Source organism: Amblyomma maculatum, chromosome 10 (assembly GCF_055883805.1).
Source record: "Amblyomma maculatum isolate TAMU_Amacu chromosome 10, ASM5588380v1, whole genome shotgun sequence".
NCBI classification, from domain to species: domain Eukaryota; kingdom Metazoa; phylum Arthropoda; class Arachnida; order Ixodida; family Ixodidae; genus Amblyomma; species Amblyomma maculatum.
The window spans coordinates 131,441,874-131,461,011 of NC_139353.1; the positions used below are offsets into that span (position 1 = coordinate 131,441,874).

The 19,138-nt window shown below is 44.6% G+C and overlaps 1 protein-coding gene across 1 annotated transcript in view; it reads left to right on the top strand.

Annotated features, from left to right (window-relative positions):
• Positions 1-9,391, top strand: part of LOC146177474 (uncharacterized) — a 34,255-nt gene extending 24,864 nt beyond the window's left edge. Inside the window, exons 2-7 of the mRNA XM_084580463.1 lie at positions 1,904-2,128; positions 4,203-4,254; positions 6,108-6,185; positions 6,250-6,327; positions 6,395-6,472; positions 8,925-9,391. Of these exons, the coding sequence (XP_084436589.1) occupies positions 1,924-2,128; positions 4,203-4,254; positions 6,108-6,185; positions 6,250-6,327; positions 6,395-6,472; positions 8,925-9,342 (909 nt within the window). The 5' untranslated portion in view covers positions 1,904-1,923 and the 3' untranslated portion in view covers positions 9,343-9,391. The remainder of the gene's footprint in view (positions 1-1,903; positions 2,129-4,202; positions 4,255-6,107; positions 6,186-6,249; positions 6,328-6,394; positions 6,473-8,924) is intronic.
• Positions 9,392-19,138: the final 9,747 nt, after the last annotated feature.

The window sequence follows — 19,138 nt, forward strand, 5'->3', positions numbered from 1 at the left end:
ACATGTTATTCAGTCGCGTATTTCAACATCTTTTGCAATTTATATTTTGTTTTAGTTTGAAGAATGCTAAGCGTTAAGTTGTTAAAGAAAAATAAAACTTAATAATCTTCAACTCTTTTCCCATATCTTATAGACCGTCGAGGTATGCAGTATCCTTTCTTGGGTGAAGGGATCGCATCGGAACATACAGGGGCTCGCATATATTATTCCAAAACTATTTAAGGATAATAGTTTTCATCAAAAGGTGATCAAAATCTGACAATGAAAGTGCTTCAAAAACATCGCAAGTGGAACAAATGTCTAGACCATAACCTACATGTTTTTTTAAATGAGTGAAGGATAGCATTGATTCCCATCTTCCAGCGAACTGCACAGTGTCCGTAAACAGTAATGCCGTAGCGCAGTATGCGGCATCCTAAAACATTGACAAGTATTTTACGCACTGAAAGTGGCATACAGTATCTGGTACTCTATAATACGCACTAGATGGCACATAGCATTTTCCTGCTATATGAGAGGTGCTCATTCCACGAAAGGGCAGAGTCAAAATGTAATCCCTGATATTTTACATTAGTTACAAAAGTCAGAGGGTTGCAATTCTAGTCATAGCAATCAGATACATGCAACAAGAACTGGTAGTTAAGACCGACCTTTTTAAATGGGCTATGAAAGCAGATAAGTTTGGTTTAACTTTAATCAAACTTTCTGAAAACAGTCCACAGCGCACACTGCTAATGTTTGAAGAGAAGAAAGCGCATCCGAGTAATTAGTCGACTGGGCTGTGTGGACGGTGTCATCAGCGTATTGGTACAAGCCCTCAGGTAATAGCACTAGAGAGGTCGTTCATGTTGAACAACAGTTGACTCAGTATGGAATCTTGCGGCACGCCGGCTTTGGTTATCAAAAGGTCGCACTTGGCTCGCCTTATCGGAACACATTTCATTCTCTGCTGGAAAAAGTTCTGAACAATGATCTGAGCAAGATAAATTTTTTGTTGTGGTCTATACCCGAGGTTAGCGCTTGCTATGTCAACTGTAGCTTTTGGCACACTAGCTACTTTGAGAAAGTCGTGAAATGTGGTTGTAATTTGCACTGAATTTACCTGCTTCTTGTTTTAATCAGTACATGTGTCATTAGACGAACGGTGTCTGCCGCTTTGATAGTGTGCAGTCCTGTGATGAAAAGAGAGAGAGAAAAAAAAGTTTGTATAATGCCAAAAAGAATAAATAATCTAGAGCTCCCGTGGTTGGGTCCTCAGTCCAGGACTCTCGCGGCCTTCGCTGCCCTGCTGGCCCTTTCAATCAGCCAAAGCTGGTCTTTCGACTCCGAACTGGACAGCGCAGCCTCCCACTGCTCCGGCGTGGCGTTGTGAATTATCGGCACTGCATGAAAAGGCACTAAGCCTAGGTTCTGCTTCTGTGAACTGCCTCTGGTTGGATTTTCTTTTTCCGTTGAAATCATTATGTAAAAAAAGTAATTTTTGAAATTATCTTCTAATTAGAATAACACCACCTTAAATTATGGTTATAGCCGCTTTATCGACACAGCGTCATTATCCCGAAAATTCTAATATTCATCATAACGACACGAAGTTGTCTAACACTGTTATAATCGCTGATTTGTATATCAGGAGACCAGAGAAATAAGAATATGATCTGAACAAAATAAATTTGTAAAAGGGGAGGGGTGAGCATCTGGTTATTTGGTGCCTCCATTTAATGGGTTTGCACGTCTGGTAGATTCTTTGCTGAAAGTCAATGCCACGTAAATGTCAGCATGAAAACACACTACGCTCTAAGTACGCTCTACTTCGGTTACAAGTATAAATTAATAATCACTACAATAGCTCATAGGGATATAAACCAGTAGTAGAGGAGATTTTCTTACATGGCCGCACTTGCAGGAGCCTCCCAATCAGCATCCATGGACGCCGTGGCCGACCACCTCAGAACTCTTTTTCCTGGTTTGAGTGAAGACCAAAGGAGCCAAGTGTTGGCCTACTTGGATACCAAAGGGGTGAAATCGCTGGCGGATGTGGACAAAATCGATGAGAAGGAAATCGCCACCATTATTGGCGATCTGTTCGCAAGTACACTGCTCGAATGCATAAGGATGGCAGTCCGGACAGGTAAGTCATGAGCGGTAGTTTGTTTTGCATTGGCTTGGTAGATGAGCGTGCAAGATTTGAGGTCAGCAGAAAAAGGCCCTCAGTTTGGCAAAAAGTAACGAAAGGAGTCAGGGAATAGCTAAAAAGGCAATACGTTTTACTTTTATATATGCAGACCTTCAAGATTATAGTTTCATATTAATAAACAGGACACATTTTAGAAACGACAAGCTTGACAAGGGAAAGTATCTACAACGGTTGAATTGAGACATATAGATAAAGAAACAACTCACTCAGGTTTCCATCGCAGTGGGTGATTTCTTTTATTTTTTATGTTAAATCACAGTACCGATGTCCAATCGAAACCTATTCCACTCAAGAATAGTACAAGATATTGCGAGGAATAACTGAAATAACATAAGACTATGATTGGTGCGCTTGCGTAAGTGTAATAAGTCTTCCAGTCTGACAAAGTGCCTCCAAAGATAATTAGAACAGCAATCTTCTTCAAGAATTGTACAGTTATGTTAGTCATGACCTACTTAAGACACCTCCGTCTGAATTTGTGTCTATAGCAGCTTCATCAACAAAGCGTCATTATTTCACAAATAACAATAATTATCAGAACCGATACAAAGTTGTCGCCCAGCTGTTACAGTCTCTAGTGAGTATCATAAGACGAAATAAATAAAATACGATCTGAGCAAGACATATTTGTAAAGGATGAGGGATGAGCATCTGGTGTTTTGTTGCCTCCATTTCACGTTTCGGCACATCTGGCAGATCTTTGCTGCACCCAAGGCAGCAAAATGCAAGTATGAAAACACAGTGCACTGGCTATTGGAAGCATAAATTCATAGTGAATGAAATCTATCTCACTGAAATTTAAGCTAGCAGCTTGGCGGCAATCCCAAATGGTTCCAGTGAATTTGGTTATAGGGGTGCTTTTTTTTTACGGAGCTTGACGAATGTCTGATGTTAGGTTTGATGAGGGGATGTTAACGGCTACCAAATGCTAGAGGTCAGTGCGATTACGGTAAATCCCGTTGTTAATTAACATGTTACATCAGTTTTGCTCTTGCGAATGTAAGCAGTTTTATTACAAGGTGAAGGAAGAGTGAAATACATATATGTTGTGTTTTGCAAACGTTCGAAATCATAATTCGGGATGACCACCACCAGCGTACTTTATCTAGGCCATACTTAGTAATTGGCGGTCGGTGGCACTGATAATGGTCGGTAAACTGCGCAGCCATCAGAAAATAGACGATGTCGAGATGTCAGACAGCCCAATAAATTAATATATGGATTAGAACAGGAAAGAACGCTTCCATACGGTCGAAGTATATCAAGTATAAGAGTCAGGAATCGGATCTTCCAACGAGGTTTATTTCACGGACTATGGTATATTGCTGCACTCCTACTCTACGGCTAAGGTAATAGTCGTCTATGATCTGAAATTGCGCTGAGCAAAAAGGGAATTTCATTGATGTGCTTCAAAGCCTGTCTGCTACTTTAGAGTTCAGCAACCCTTGAGAGTTGTTGCCTAAGAAAGAATCGACAGTACTTCTAAATGTACTTCATTTATTATCATAAGGTACTTGTAACACGATGGTAGACCAGCAAATCACTGGTTTGGGACAGTTGTTTTTAGAGCTAGAAAATTCTAGCTGGTATATTACGCTTCCGTTCATTGATCTATCCATGTTCTACAAGTCCTGGCTTCCTGTGGCGGCTTATTGGTTATAGCTTTGGAGTGCTGAACCCAGGTACGCAGGTTCCACCTTGGGTGCGTCACCTACTTTTAAACGGAAGCGAAAAGCAAAGCGCTCGTGTACTGCGCGATTGTCAGTCACGTTAAAGAACCCCAAGTGGTCGAAACTTCCGGAGCCCTCCACTACGCACCCCTTATGAGGGTTGCAGTAGCTATGGGACGTCAAAACCTATCAATCCAACAGATCCGTTCAAAAGCCTCGATTAATTGAAATAGTATTACAGTAACCATAGAAAAACAGCCCTAGAGTCACGGTATTCAGCTAAAGCGACCCCGGCCTTTGATATTGAACAAAACACGTATCTTTTTCAACTTTTGCAGCAGCCCTGAATAACAACGTTGCTGTCACTGCTGGCGGTGCTACTGTTACGAGGTAACGGACACAACGCTGTAATTTTTCTCACTTAATAATTGTGTCGTTAGTCCGATGAACAGGAAGACAGCGAAAGGCTCGTGAAATAAGGAGAACTAATTACTGGGCTAGTTGGTGCACTTGCCTTAAAAGAAAAGATGAACAGCACTAACAAACCCCTGAAACAAAACAGCTTACTGGGCAATCCTGCGGCCACATAGAGGAAAATAACTTGAAACGACAAGAGTGCCAAATGCGCTTGGAAGTCCTCGAACAGCACGAATGTGGCAGGCCTCGGTGGGGCTAATTTAAAGGGGACGATGAGCGTTCTTGTTAAAACTTGGATGCATTTACGGCGTGGTTGAGGTGTCCACAGAAAACAAGTGAGACAGTTACCGCGCCTTTCCCTTCCTATAAATCAATCAGCGGAAGTGGCTCAGCTACAGAGCCAGTAGCAGGCCCGTGAATTTTCTTTTCCTTCTTACTACAGTCGCAATAACATCACGGCTTTATCGGCCGCCGCTTTTCGTAGTGGCGAAATGCAAAGGGCCTTGCACGACGCGTTGCCAGTTTACGTAAAGAACCTGTAATAATCGCATCCAATTTGGTTTGGTTTATCCGGCTTAACCTCGAATAATCGGGGTTACGCCGGATAAACCAAGCCAAACTTGAAAAGTAACCGCTGATGAGATTACATTAGTAATTTGAAACTGCAAGATCACATTTGTCTCATGCAAAGTCTGAGGTGTTTGCTGGTGACGTTGTCTTGTTGAATAATTCAAGGAACGAATTAAAAAGCACAATTATTCTTTTTGAGCAGGCTAAGTATAGCAGTGGGTATAAATTTTATTATCGTTACAATCATCAGCTGGATTGTAACTATTGCAAGGCGAACACCTCTCCCATATTCCTGTAATTAACCTTTGTTAACAGCATGCAGTTGACCCCCGCATTCTCCTGCACCTCATGCACCCACCACATTTTCTGCCATTCCTGCTAAATTTAATATCAAGAAATATAAACTAATAATCAACAATAGGCGAAGTAGTGACCATAGATCCGGGCCATGAAACTGACGTTACTAGAAAAGTAAGAGCGCTTTTGGCAGGTACCGTTAAATTGAGAGTGCAGAACCCCTGATGAGAAAACTAACAACTCTACCTTAATGGCACTCATCAGTGGTGGAGAAGCAGAGAGACTGACAAAGTGGGTTTAACTTCAAATGAGTGATTTGCGGCCAGCTGCGTAACCTAAAATGCTAGGTGCAACATTAAGGGCCAGCAAACACGAGTTAATAGCGCCGAAATCATAATAAGGATGAAGAAACGAAAATTGGCAAGGCATATAATGCGAAGGCAACAAAGACGATGGTCGATGACAGATGAGATTAGGAAGCTTGGAGAAATTATGTTGATGCAGCTGACACAGCACAAGGTTTATAGGAGGAATATCATGGGAGAGAAACCTTCGCCCTGCAGCGGGCGTAGTCAGGCTGATTATGATGAAGAGTACACGCGTCGTGAGCGACAAGCTGCGTGTCATTTCCATTGAAAATACACAGATGCCAGTATCGACAACTGCTAGCGGCTGATTGCGCGTCTTAGTTCATAGGAAGGCCAGAACGCCTAGTGACGTTGTATCTTGCATGCATATACTGACCATGCTGTGTAAGCACGCATAAGCCTAAACTTCTTTACAATCTTAAAAGAGCGAACGGAACCAGAAAGACAAAGCTTTCTGAGAATGCTTGGAACGCCGAAAACGGACGTTTTTCTGAGAACACTTGGCACTGTGTTTCATTCCTGCTATCAGTAAAACCTCTCTGACCTCCAGAAGGAGAATTTTGAGAGACCTTTGCATTCCTTGCTGTCCAGTGACACAGTCACGGGTACACCAGCCGCGGGCCTTCCAAATTCCACCAATGTGGGAAATGAAGCCACCGTGACGAGCAGGTAAGTACACGAAAGTTATTACCCTGGGAAATTAATCTGCGACATTTAGTTTTTTTCTGCCCAGTGGTTCTGTCACGTGCACGCCAGCAGCTGGCAGTCAAAGTGTCACCAGTCCAGGAAATGGAGTCACTGTGGCCAACGTGTAAGTTCACAACGAGTGTTAATCCCCCAGGAGGCCCGCATGTGGCTTTTTAATTCTTTCTCTTCAGTGGTCCAGTCGCGTGCACGCCAGCAGCTGACACTCAAAGCATCGCCGGTGTGGCAAATGGGCCTACCTTGGTTGACATGTAAGTACAGGACTAGTACTAATCCCCAACTTACTAATGCATTTTGAATCAGAGCTGACAGAAGGATCCTACAAGCGCAATGGTATTTTAATAGCTTATCTGGGGTAATAAAGGCAGAATTGCTGTAAGGTAGTAGTTGAGACACTTTATCGAAATTGTAATAAAAAAATTAAGGGTTAAAGCCAGATTATGAGAACAGGATATAAATCACAGAAATATGAAGAATATGATTGTCTAAAATTACTAAAATAAAACCTGAATAAAACGAGGAGTGCGTCATACTTTTAGTGCTTGTTGCTGTGAGGGGGCTTAATCTTTATGATTTAGGTAAGGCGCAGCACCTGTTGCTCTCCGTTAATATAACTGAATATTGCAAACTGCAATTCATTCGCCAAGTCGTTAGCTCACCATTGCTCACTATAAAGGTTATTCCCGTGACGTCATTGTAGCTTTACAGGCAACCACAGCACGCACAACGCAACATCGGAGAGGAGGAAAGAAAGAGGACGAATCATGACATGGCGTCGGTGAAATCCGAACTCTGGTTGGACGGCGTTGCAAATGTTCTCAAGTGTCCGACAGATGAGCGACGCGCTGCAGAGGAGGCCGGTAGACCGGCGCCGATGCGTCGGGGACATTTTTTGTGTGCTTTTAGTTCGGAACCGCCCAGCGCTAGGGCGTCTGAGCAGTACAGGGTTGCCGCAACTGCCGCCTGCTAAACCTGATAGTGAATAGGGTCTATAGATCTTTTTTTAGTGAGACTGAAAATACAGGATGCTTAGTCCCTTGTACTGAAGCCTCTTCAAAAATCGTCGGCCATATAATTCGAGACGTTTGCAGCAAAAGCATTCCTGATGATGTCGGGCTGGGCCTTCCACCCATGCAATTCAGCAGGATGACTTAGGTTACCGCGCTTAGCCGCTGCTAATCGGCAAACAACGCTGCATTTACGATGCACACGAGTTCGTAAATTTATTGCAATCCAACAGGCGAGAGAGTGTTTAGATTCTGCAGAGCCATTGCAGGATTCCCACACACGTGAAACACCAGGGGTTGTTTCACGTGATTGTTTCGTTTTCTTCATGTTTGTTTTTTGTGGGTCTTGGAGTAAAGGGCTTAGGCATAGTTGTGAGTCAGCGCTTGTACTGTGGCTTTCTTGTATCTTGTCCTTTGTCTTCGTGTTCGCGCTGTTTATAATCTTAATGAATAAGTACCAACTCGCCCAACAAAGTATCTTGGTAAGGCGAGAGCCTTTAAGCGCTCATACTCGCGGTTCCCGTCCTTCCGTTTCATCCAAACGTTAGAGGAAGACGATTAAGTCGTGGGAGGCCGTAGCTGACAGCTGGCAGCTGGCAACTGACATGGCCGAGCACAAACTGGACGTAGGGCTTCCAGACATTACGTTTGGCAGGAGCTTCCAACTCGGGTCTCTCTTTTCATATGTGAGGGTGATATCCGAGTCCGCCTGCCAAGACGCTTGCATTCACCTTATCCCTAGGCCACGCAAGCACGTTCATACGGCTCGGTTAAAAAAAATGGGGTTTTTATATGTTGGCTAGTAGCTATCGCATCCCACGAAGGTGGGAGTGAAAACAGATAACGAGGCGCCGTAGTGGAGAGCTTCGGACCATCAAGCAATAAAGGCTTTCGCCTTATCGCAGTTTAGATCCACAGTGCCCCCTTGAATTTTTTTGTCAAGAGTTCGCATGTGTCTATCCGGATCACAATGCATGGCTTACCTAGATAAGCATAAAGACCACCCGTTTCTTTCAAAGCAGAATCTTACACGCGACCACATACTTAAGGCGTGGGCTTTGTCCTGGTTGAAGACAGGTTATTCGTGTTACTTGCTGAGCTTCGAAGAACAACGTCGGTGAATGGGAGAAAGCGGAACCACTAGAAAACGGCAGTACCCTTAGAATTCAGGTGCTCCATTGCTCATTGAATACATCTCCGCAGCAGTGTCAACCGGCGCTTTATTTATTCGACTGCATTTTTTACGTTCACAGACTGCATTGCAGTGGTGCATTTAGTCCACTTGGGCTGCAAAAATATTGGCTCAGCTTTTCAAAACCTAGATACAGCGTGAGAGCTGAGACCTGGACCAGGTTCAAGTATAAAAATCAAAGGTTATTGGCCGCTGGGGTAATTTGTGAAACCACTGTTATTTGGGTTTATTTGATAAATACCCCCCCCCCCCTCCCTATGTAATGCCCGCAAGAGCCCTTAGGGTATTTGAAATAAATAAAATAAAATTAAAAAATCTTTTGTTTAGCGGCCTACTTAACTTTAAACCAAACTGAAAATCCGTGCCTTAAAGGACAGATTGCCTCTAGCCAGTGCTCCAGCTCTAAAAACCGCAACGCTCACTTTTCTTGAATACACTCAGTGTTTCGACATCAGGTGCTGCCCTCATCGCATTTCTATTTCATGCGTGTCATTTGTATTTCAGGATGCAGATAATGCTCACTATGCACCAGATGGAGGGTGACAAGACAAGAGCACTGGTGCAGACCCTGGCGACAATGCAGCAGGAAAACTTCAACGCCATGAGAGAGCAGATGACGATGACAGCGAAGTGCTTCGAGAATACGCTGACGACAATGAGCCAGCAGATGATCCAGCAAACAGAATGGAACCGGGAAACCATGAAGCAGATGGGAGAGCAGATGGCCAATGCAAACAAGATGCACGCAGAGACGCTCCAGAAAATGCACGCTGCGATGGGGGCGCAAGAGACCAGGCATGCCGAGATGCTCCAGACGATGAATCACTCCATGGCGAAAGCCTCGGAAGCACACGAAGAGGCAATGCGAAGAATGCATGGCATACTCGCTCGAAACACTCAGCCTGCTTGCGTTATATTGTGAAGAATCCGTTTTGTAAGCAAAATAAAAGTGCGTTTCCATTTTTCTGGTACGGGAAAGTGTTCCACTGCATTTCCTTTTTTAGCGATGTGGCTCCAAAGAAATAGCGGTAGCTGCTTGCTGAAATGTAAAAGAAACAGGCGTTACGATCGCATTTAGAAAACGGTCTCCACAACTTGTAGTGCAAACTGAGGCAGCAATATAGCAATATATAGCCATAAACTTTGAGGAAACAAAACCTAAAAAGAACTTGAACTTGCGCCTGTGAGAACAGCAATTAAAATGTCGATGCAAACATGAAGAAAAAAATTAAAGAACACTGCAGAATCTGTATTGGAGTAATGTGAAAGCACAGATGCGCTGTTGGTTGCTTCTGGTTGCTTAATTCACTTCTTGTTTGTCCATTTTAGTCCTTGGTACTTTCAAATCGGCCGCCATCCCCTTCCTATGACCTCTTTCGGTTCTACTTCCGGTTGCGTGACGTCACATTTTTGACTTCTCCACTACGGCAGCCCTTTCTCTCTCTCCGCTTTCACTCCAAACTTCCTTCCTTCCTGCGCCGTTCAAAATTTCGCCAAAAATTCTGTAAGCGCACTCGCGGCGCGAATTCTACGCAACCGATCTCCCAATCACAACATCAATCTCGTATGGGTTCCGGCTCACGCGGGTAACTCCGGAAACAAAGGGGTCGACCGTCTAGTCCGAGGCGTAACCAACCGGGAGACGGGAGATCTATCGGGAACGAACGCTCCTGTCGAGGCGCCGCGCACATATGCGGAGATAAACTTTTATCGGCCGATCTGGACCGGGCTCAAGAAAAGCCACCTAGACTGGACAACGCCTGCGCGCTCCTCCTCTCCACAGGGGTCTACGTCACACTAGTTGTCCGACCGCGAACGACAGTAGGAGTTCTGTGCAGCGCAGGGGGAGGCAACGCATGCAGGTGCATCGCACCTGGAAGGCGGCACAGGTGGATCTTTCCGCTCTATCTGCCTATGGTTATGTTAGGCAGCGAACGTGCTGGCATTTCTCTTTTCCGACGTCTCTGTTTTCGAGCTTCAGGAAGCCAAACTGCTTTACCTTGGCTTTATTGTGCGCGTTGATACCATGATAAACGTGGTGCTGAAGGCAAGCAGGCGCTTTTTGCAACCGCCACGACATGGCACGATAGTGTGTACCTGGATTATGACGGGAGCCCATAAGTCATTAGCGTTTGGTTTTCCCAGCAATAAGCTCACAGAAAAGCTTGGAGCTCCTGCAAGGAATTTACTACAACCGTATACATTCCAAGCTAAGTAAATAAAATTTAACCCATTTCGATAGATTTAGCTTAGGCACGCACCATAAAACCCAACACACAACAAAAACCTTTTGTAAATTTAAAAGTTGTTGGATAGTGGTTACGAGATGATGATATTATATTTAAATGTCGTCATGCTGGTATTCGCACTCAATTTTCATGAGCAAGACTTCATCACCAAGTTATCATATCCTAATAAACAAATGGTAAGAACCATGTCGCTCAAGCGCGGTCTCAGTGTCTTCGAAGTTGCCTAATTGGTCATCGTACATTTCTTCTACACCTTCTTTTACAAGACCCCAGCAAGAAAGAGGGCGCGTCGGGAAAATTACACCATCAAGGAAATCCTTAATGATTCCTACAGAGGCAAGCGGAGAAGAAAAATGCAAAAATTCAACAAGCTAGTAAATGTTTGCGACACCAAGTTCTCGACAGTCACTGGAAACGAAAATTAAACTCTTCGGGAAGGCAGCTGTCAGCAATTTGAAAACATTAAAGAATTGAAATATTTTAATGAAAAGCACAGATCAATATAATGTTCATTATGGCTGCATGCTACTGTTTTTTACGGCTTCATGAGTTTTGTTTATTTCGATATTTAACAAGGCATCCGCTTTCGAAGTGTAAAAAAAAAAAAAAAAAAAAAAAAAAAAAAAAAACTTACACCTGCTTAAAAAGCCGCAAAATGCATTTGCACATTGATCTCATATATTCTTGTGCTATATGCTGTCTGGGAAATAATGCTTGTGTTAATATGATCTGCAGTAAACTCAAGTTCAGTAAATATAGCAGTGCAATGGTTATTCCCAAGTTTTCACATGAATACTGTAGTCATGGTGAAATGCGCAACAAACACGACACAAAAGTAAGAGGAACACGTATCACGGGACGAGCGCAAACTACCAACTCTTTATTGAACCAAGCTTCGGTCGATGGTGACTACTTGTGGTGAGCAACCATAGGAAAAACGTTTTTGCAGCTGTCGCCCCTGTAAAGGTGCTGGCGTAATGGCCCTCACATTGTTTCAGTCGGCCATATGAACAAATTTTAAATGGCGGGGGGGCAAGAAAACTTTTTGAAGGAGAGCGTTTTCTTGATTAACGCATCGGGGTATTGGTAAGGAGAAGCAGGTATGCTGTTGAGGTCATTTACGTTCTTATTAAATAACGGGCTGAGTACAGGACTTTAATCACAGAAAAAAAACTCTGCGAACTTGCCCAACTGAAACAAGCTGACACCTATATTAAATAATTTCCCTACAAGGGCTAGGAAGCACCTCGAGGTCTTAAAAAGAAGGTTTGGTTTAGTTTGGCTTGTGGGGTTTAACGTCCCAAAGCAACTCAGGCTATGAGAGACGCCGTAGTGGAGGACTCCGGAAATTTCGACCACCTGGGGTTCTTTAACGTGCACTAACATCGCACAGCACACGGGCGCCTTGCTTTTCGCCTCCATCGAAAAGCTGCCGGCTATCCAACAACACACCGTGATGAGCAGTACCGAATGCTTTGGTACCGTTGTACTATCATATGCCTTGATACAATCTCGAAGGAACGCACAAACAATTTCATTCCTATCGAAACCCAAATTCAGAAAAATATTTCAGGTGGGTTTGAGTGATTTTTCCTCGCCGGAAAAGCATACTGACTAGAAAGTATACTTTGCTTATCTAGAAAATCCTCGTTAACAATAGATATTTTTCAAGTATTTGAACTATAAATGGCAGAATCCAAAAAGGACGATAATATATTGCGTTATGCGCACTACTTTTATATATGGGTGCAACTATATACATCTGTTTTTAGGAATATTACCACTTGAAATTATGCGTTTGAGCTAAGCTAAAAAAAAAATCGAATATGCTGTACGTTCTACGCAAGTTATTGTGGAAATTCCATCAATTCCATAGGACTAATTGGATTTCAAGCTGAAAACAAAAGACCGTTGCTTTTTGTAAAAGATCTGGGGTAAATATATGCTGATTCACGATTGTTGTGTTAAGGGTACACAAACCTACCTGCAAGTTCGTATTCTTCTTACCCGAGAGAAGTAGTTGTACTGTGTCCGCCGCTTGACGAATTTGAAGGAAATTAATTCAGTGTTACCTCGGTTACTAACACCTCTCAGGTTGTCAACGACCACGTTCTTTTGCTACTGGAGCTACTGGCATAAAATATAGCTCTAAAATGAATTCTATTCGCGGTGGGGATCACAGCGCTAACTTTAGTTCTCAATCCCTTAAATTTACATCGTAGCTTTGAGAAATTGTAAGCTCGCTTAGAATGAGCACTATAAGTAAGTCCTTGTATGGCACATGACATTCACACATTTTCTAATTTACCTTATTAGAGGTGCTCTGTTCGGGTAGTACATTTTTAAACTCGAGCACTTCAATGAGCTTGTCATAAGAGTCATCAGCAGAGATTATTAGTAACAAGGACTTGCGATCATAGTCAGCTACGAGTCTATCAAAAAAGTCAGATCCAGCAGTGAAATTAGTTTCTTAAAATTAATAGGTGCCGTGCCCCTGTGTGGACAACGAGCTAATCTACTTGCATTGAAAATACAACCACTTCCTATACATCGAAATACAAAAAAAAAATGGAAAAGGATAACGAAACACTGACAAAACATTAAGTGAATTTCGTTGTTATTCCCAAATCGCGAAGTGATTCCACTTGTGTACGTAGCTGAAAAATCGCCAGGTTAGCGGTCATGTTAGAGAGCACAGAATCGAATTTTTCCGAGAGGAAAGCAATAAAGGCTTGACTGACAATGGTTGTGCTAACCATCTTTTCACATGTTGCTTTGAAGGGAAGCAATTCATCAGCCTTCACCAATTAACGCCCCAACTGTGTTGGTCATTTGGTCCAATGTAGCTGCAACATCCAGAAAAGGGACCGACCGATCCATCGCTAAGACAACTCGCGCCAGACCTGCAGATCTAGCATGTCCAAGTTACTGTGTGTACTTTTCCAATTGCGGAACAGTTTTGACTTCACTACGCCAACCTTTCCAGCCGTCGGCGTCACGGAGGTTCTCATGTTCAAGTGACCTTTATACTGCGGCTTTCATTTCTTATAAACCGATTTGCAATGAAAGCGAAAGCGTCACTGCGCTAGTTGTAGCAGGTTTTTCGTGTAAATTTGCTCTTCAAGTAATCTTCCTGATTAAATGTGGGTGTCCAGGATTTCGCGTTGTTGGCCATAATGTGCACTTCGGCTTCATTTCCCCTCGACCAAACTTGAACTGATAGGCAGCACTGGGTTGGGCGATGTCCGCTCACGTTAAAGGCTCAGAGGTGGCCAAATTACTTCCTAACCTTCCAATACAGGACCTCTTTTTCTCCGCTTCCATTCCCATATTCCTCCTCTTGCAGGTACTGCGCCTTCCCTTTCTTATAAAGCAATATACAATATAGAAGAAAAAAATTTAACGATCTTGACCTGGTTCCCCGCCGAAGTGGTGCAGTGGTTAGACGCCTGACTAGTCTGCCAGAGTCATCATCATCATCATCAACCTGATTATACCCACTGTAGGGCGAAGGCCTCTCCCATATTTCTCCAACTAACCCGGTTCTGGGCTAGCTGCATCCACTTAAACCCTGCGAACTTCTTAATCTCATCCGCCCACCTAACTTTCTGCCGCTCTTGCTACGCTTTCCTTCCCTTGAAATCCAGTTTATTACCCTCAGCGACCATCTGTTATTCTCTCTTCGCGCTCAATGTCCTGCCCACGCCCATTTCTTCTTCTTAATTTCCACTAGAATGTCGCTAACCTGAGTTATTTCTCTGACCCACTCTGCACGCTTTCTATCTGTTAATGTTACCCCTACCATTTTTCCTTCCAGAGCCCTCTGGGTTGTCCTCAAATTAGGTAGAACCCTCTTGGTTAGCCTCCACGTTTCAGCCCCATAGGTGAGTACACGTAAGATGCAACTGTTGTATACTGTCCTCTTGAGCGATACCGGTACGCTGTTAGTCATGTTATGCGAGTTCTTGCCAAATGCGATCCATCTCAATTTTATTCTTCTTGTCATTTCCTTTTCATGTGCCTGAGTATCCGGGTTCAATCCCGACCTCCGGCAGCTGCGTTTCGATGGAGGCGAAACGAAGTGGCGTTCGTATGCTGTGCGGTTAGTGCACGTTGTTGCGACTGTGGGAAGAAGAAAAATAAAATTCACGGGCCTACTACTGCCTCTGTGAGTAGGGTGCCTCTAAGTAGCGCGCGGCCGTCTAGTCACTCCAGAACATTTAGTGTACCTTTCAGTAAATGACATTCCACTTCAGTATCATTTGCTGATTGTCACACAATAATCTCTGTTGACTTAGGATCTACCCTTCTGTGTTCATAGCCACCGCACGAACCCTTAATGACGGTCGAGCCTGGTATTTGTCGAAGGAATGCACCATTGTGCCCTTTCGACCACTCCTCTTTACACTCGATCTTAAAAGCTGGTGGCAACCGCCGAGGCTTCAGATTCACGCTGATTAAGGGCCATTCCCTCACTCCTTTTCGGGAAGTGATACAATGGAGGGAGTCGGATGGCATGTCACCTCGCGACGGTCACTAGTTTTGTCGACAGGGGAGGAATTGAAACGCAGTTCGCGAACAATTATTTTGGTCGCAAAAAAATCTTCCCGTGAGTCGGCCCTGCTGAAATTTGGCAAGTGGGCATTTCGCTTGTACAAAATGTAAAACAATTTGCGAAGCATAGATAATAGGTCCTCTGGAGCTGTTTTTTTGTCAAATTAAGAGCGGGCACTGTTTTTCACGAGGTTATCGAGGTTCGCAATAATAGCAAAAGCTAGGGCCTCGTAAAAATTAAGTCGTTTTAAGTATATGATTGGCAGCTCGACAATTCACAAAGAAACTTTTCTCGTGAACTGGCACGTGTGTCGGCGTCGTCTTGTGAAAGCAGTCGTAAGGGAGCAAGGTGCTTGCGCAGTAAAAAGTTCATCCCCAATGCAGCTTTTCTTCTCCTTAATTACGCATTGCGGGGTGGTTTGCACCCCCGTTTCGATTCCAGTGATTGATTGTGCGAAACACCCAAAGCTGATGAACAGACTGCTGGAGCGGTTTGGGACAATGCACCTGCGCATTTACTTGAGTCGGCTAAGTCAGCCAGAAGAATCAGATGATTGGTACGGCAGTAAAACTGTAGCTGCCGCCAGCCTTGATTAAGAGATTTCTCCTAGGCGTGCATCCAAAGTCAGCTTCAATCAAAGTCTTGATGAGGATTGTTTTGAAATAGATTGATTTCCTCATCATGCCTTATCCTTTTCTGCTGTGTCTTTTGTCGGTTTGCGATCTCAGGTAGCACCGAAACATTAGAGATATGTTACATTTTTGTTTCATTCGAACGTTATTTTGATGTTGTTAACGTCCTTTATTTCTAACATTCTGGCAACATTACATATAAATATTGGTATATGTTTTCATAAACATTTAAACAACATAAGTCTAATATTGATGCAACATCAATGTAACATTCGTGAAAAAGTAGAGCAACATTGAACGAGTATGTACGCCCACTTCTCGTGATGGTACACAGCTTCCACGCTTTACTAAGACCACAACAAAGCACAACTCCACAATACAGCACCATTCCTAAACACACGGCTGAACAATTAGCCTAGAGTCAATTTTTTATAGCCATCCCCCACGGGTAGTCCATTAGTGATAGTGGCGAATGGATAATAAGCAATATTTTCTTGCAAAATATTAGGGCTGGGCTTGCATCCAACGGTGGGCATCATCTCAAAGCTCTAGTTGCAAAGGAGTGTTATTGAAAAAACATGGTTACTGGAAGAAAAGGGCTAAAGTGCTGGGACTCATTGTTTGTAATATATATGCAATATGTTGTTTTATAGTTACGGTCCAAATATTACTTGAACATTTAGGAGAAAAGTTTAAAACAACATTTGTTTGCAACATTAAAATAATGTTTACAATGCAACATAAACATTGAATAACATTATCATAACATTCAAAACTCAATATTAGTCAAATGTTTCTTTTTAATGTTCTGCTAATGTTAATGTTATGTCACGGAATGTTAAGCAACAATCAGGCAACTTAGACAACAAATTTATAACATTATTCTAATGTTCGGAGCTACCTGGGGATGGGCCATTGCGATGCAAATAATTTTCAATATATGCGACTACTTGAAACTTAAACGTGGTTGTTGATCTCTAGCAATAGACGCAACTGAAACTCACTACATGTTATGCACCTCATAAAAGCATTCACGTCCGGCAGTACGAAATGCATTGCTTTATAAAACAGTCGTAAAAATAACCGCTTTGAACATTCGAAACGGCGAAAGAGTAACAGCTTACCAACTGCAATACGACCATTTCTTCTGAGAACTACGCATGCTAGCAAACAGTAGCTGTTTTCACATTAATTTTTTTTAAAGGTGCTCAGGATTGCAAGTATATATGTAAAAACATTATACACCTGTGCTTGCTAGCGCAAGCGCGTGCTGAACAAGAAATTGGCCCGACGCTCCATAGCCCGCCGTATCAGCGTTCGCCCCAACATGGCGCCGCCGAAGACTGTGTCTCCACCCTGTACGGCGGCGCCCTTGAGAGTCACCTCCGCTGCCTCGTGTGGACAGAAGAGAAAATAGAAAAGAAAGAAAAAGGAGAGGCAGAGCGAAAGTCGTGCGTTGCCTGATTTGCCTGATTTATTTATTTATAGGAAGGGAAAGGCACGGTAACTGTCTCACTTGTTTTTCTGCGGACGCCGCAACCACGCCGTAAGGGAAGGGAAGAAGATGGGAGTGAAAGTAGAAAGAGAGAAAGAGGAGCCGTAGTGGAGGGCTACGGAGTAATTTAGACCACCTGGGGATCTTTAACGTGCGCTGACATCGCACAGCACACGACGCCTCTTCGTTTCGCCTCCATCGAAACGCAGCCGCCGAGGTCGAGTTCGAACCCGGGTACTCGGGCACAGTAGTCGGGCGTCTTACCACTAAGTCGTGCGTTGCAACAGCCGTCGTCCACCACCAAGAGAGAGAGAGAGAACTTTTATTCGTCCAACAGAGTGACTATCCCGCTCTTCGGGGGTTAGACCAGGAAGGTGGGACAGGCGCCTTAGTTGCAGGCCGGTAGTTAGACTCCGGCGGCATCTTCGGCCAGTCGAACAATTTCTCTTTGGGCTCTTGGGTCTGAGCTTCGCGTCTGAGCTCCCAGGTGTCTTTAGTTATATTTTTAGCCCTGCCTGGTGACTTCGCACATTCCCATATTATGTGATCTATAGATCCCCTTGTCGACGACGCCACGCACTTTCGGCCCACGGACGGAATTCGCGCAGACCCTCTCCGGGGTCCCGCCTCGGACTCGACGGGGGGTGCTCTGCTGCGCTGCGAAGTAGCTCTCGGGTACTCGGCCTTTCCGACCCCGGACATCTGGTGGGAGAGGGTGTGCCGAGAGGGACCGAGTGGACCGTGCCGCCACCGAAACGGACCCTTTTCGGGCAGTGTGCGTTCCGTACGCCGTGCGAGCGAGTGTTGTAAACGAAGGGACAATAAATCTGTTGCGTTGTTTTGTTTTTGACGACTGTGTCGACTACACCCTTTTCTTACATAGTGAACATAGGTCTGATCTTATTTCTGGCCCAATACGGTGGCGGGTGCAATCTGGGGCTTCCTCGCGCTCTTGACCCGTACGCGTTCGAGCAGCGGCGTCGAGCTGGGCTCGCCAGCGACGTCCGCATAGGCGCGGAGAGAGGGGAAAGACGTCCCCAACCGCTTCGTGGAACGCGGCATCCCCCGTCCGCGCTGCAGGTGAACGATCGGCTTTGCTGGAATTGCAACCAGCCGGGTCACGTGGCACGAGAGTGTCAAACAAGGCGTATGCAGGGAAACGCGGACCGCCGGCGGCCATAACTGGTAACACCAGCTTGTCGCCGTCGGCGGGAGAATTTCGTGGTAGCCACGGCGGAAAATGGGAAATGTACTCCCACGCCGCGTCACCGGGCGACCGCCCCGGGGGCGCAGACGCTTTTGTCCCCCTCGCCTGTAGAGCGCAAGGAATGTTGTCGCGCTCGAGCCATTTTATGCTAGTGCGGTTAGCTGGTCAAAGTTACTCGGCAATCATTGACACGGGCTCAACTCTGTCACTGGTCGGTGACGATGTGTTCGAGGCCTGCCGTAGATGTAACTTTCTTGTCAGGCCAGCAGAAACCCCTTTGAGTTTAGCAGCAGGGACGACAAAAGCAGAAGGAGCAGTACATCTGGTCCTGCGTTTTGACGGCAGGAAGCGGAGACATCGCTTCGTCTATCTGCCCGGCTTAGCCATACCAGTTATTCTGGGAAGAGATTTTCTTTGGAGCGAAGGCATTGTGCTTGACATGGGGGAGAACGGCTATCGCTACAGCCCCTTCACCCCCCTCATTCCCTTTGTTAGCGCACCCAAACAGGAATGCGTCGCTGAGCGAGCGAGCGTCCACGCTTTTGTGGCAGACGGCTCCCCCGCGACACTGAATGGTAGC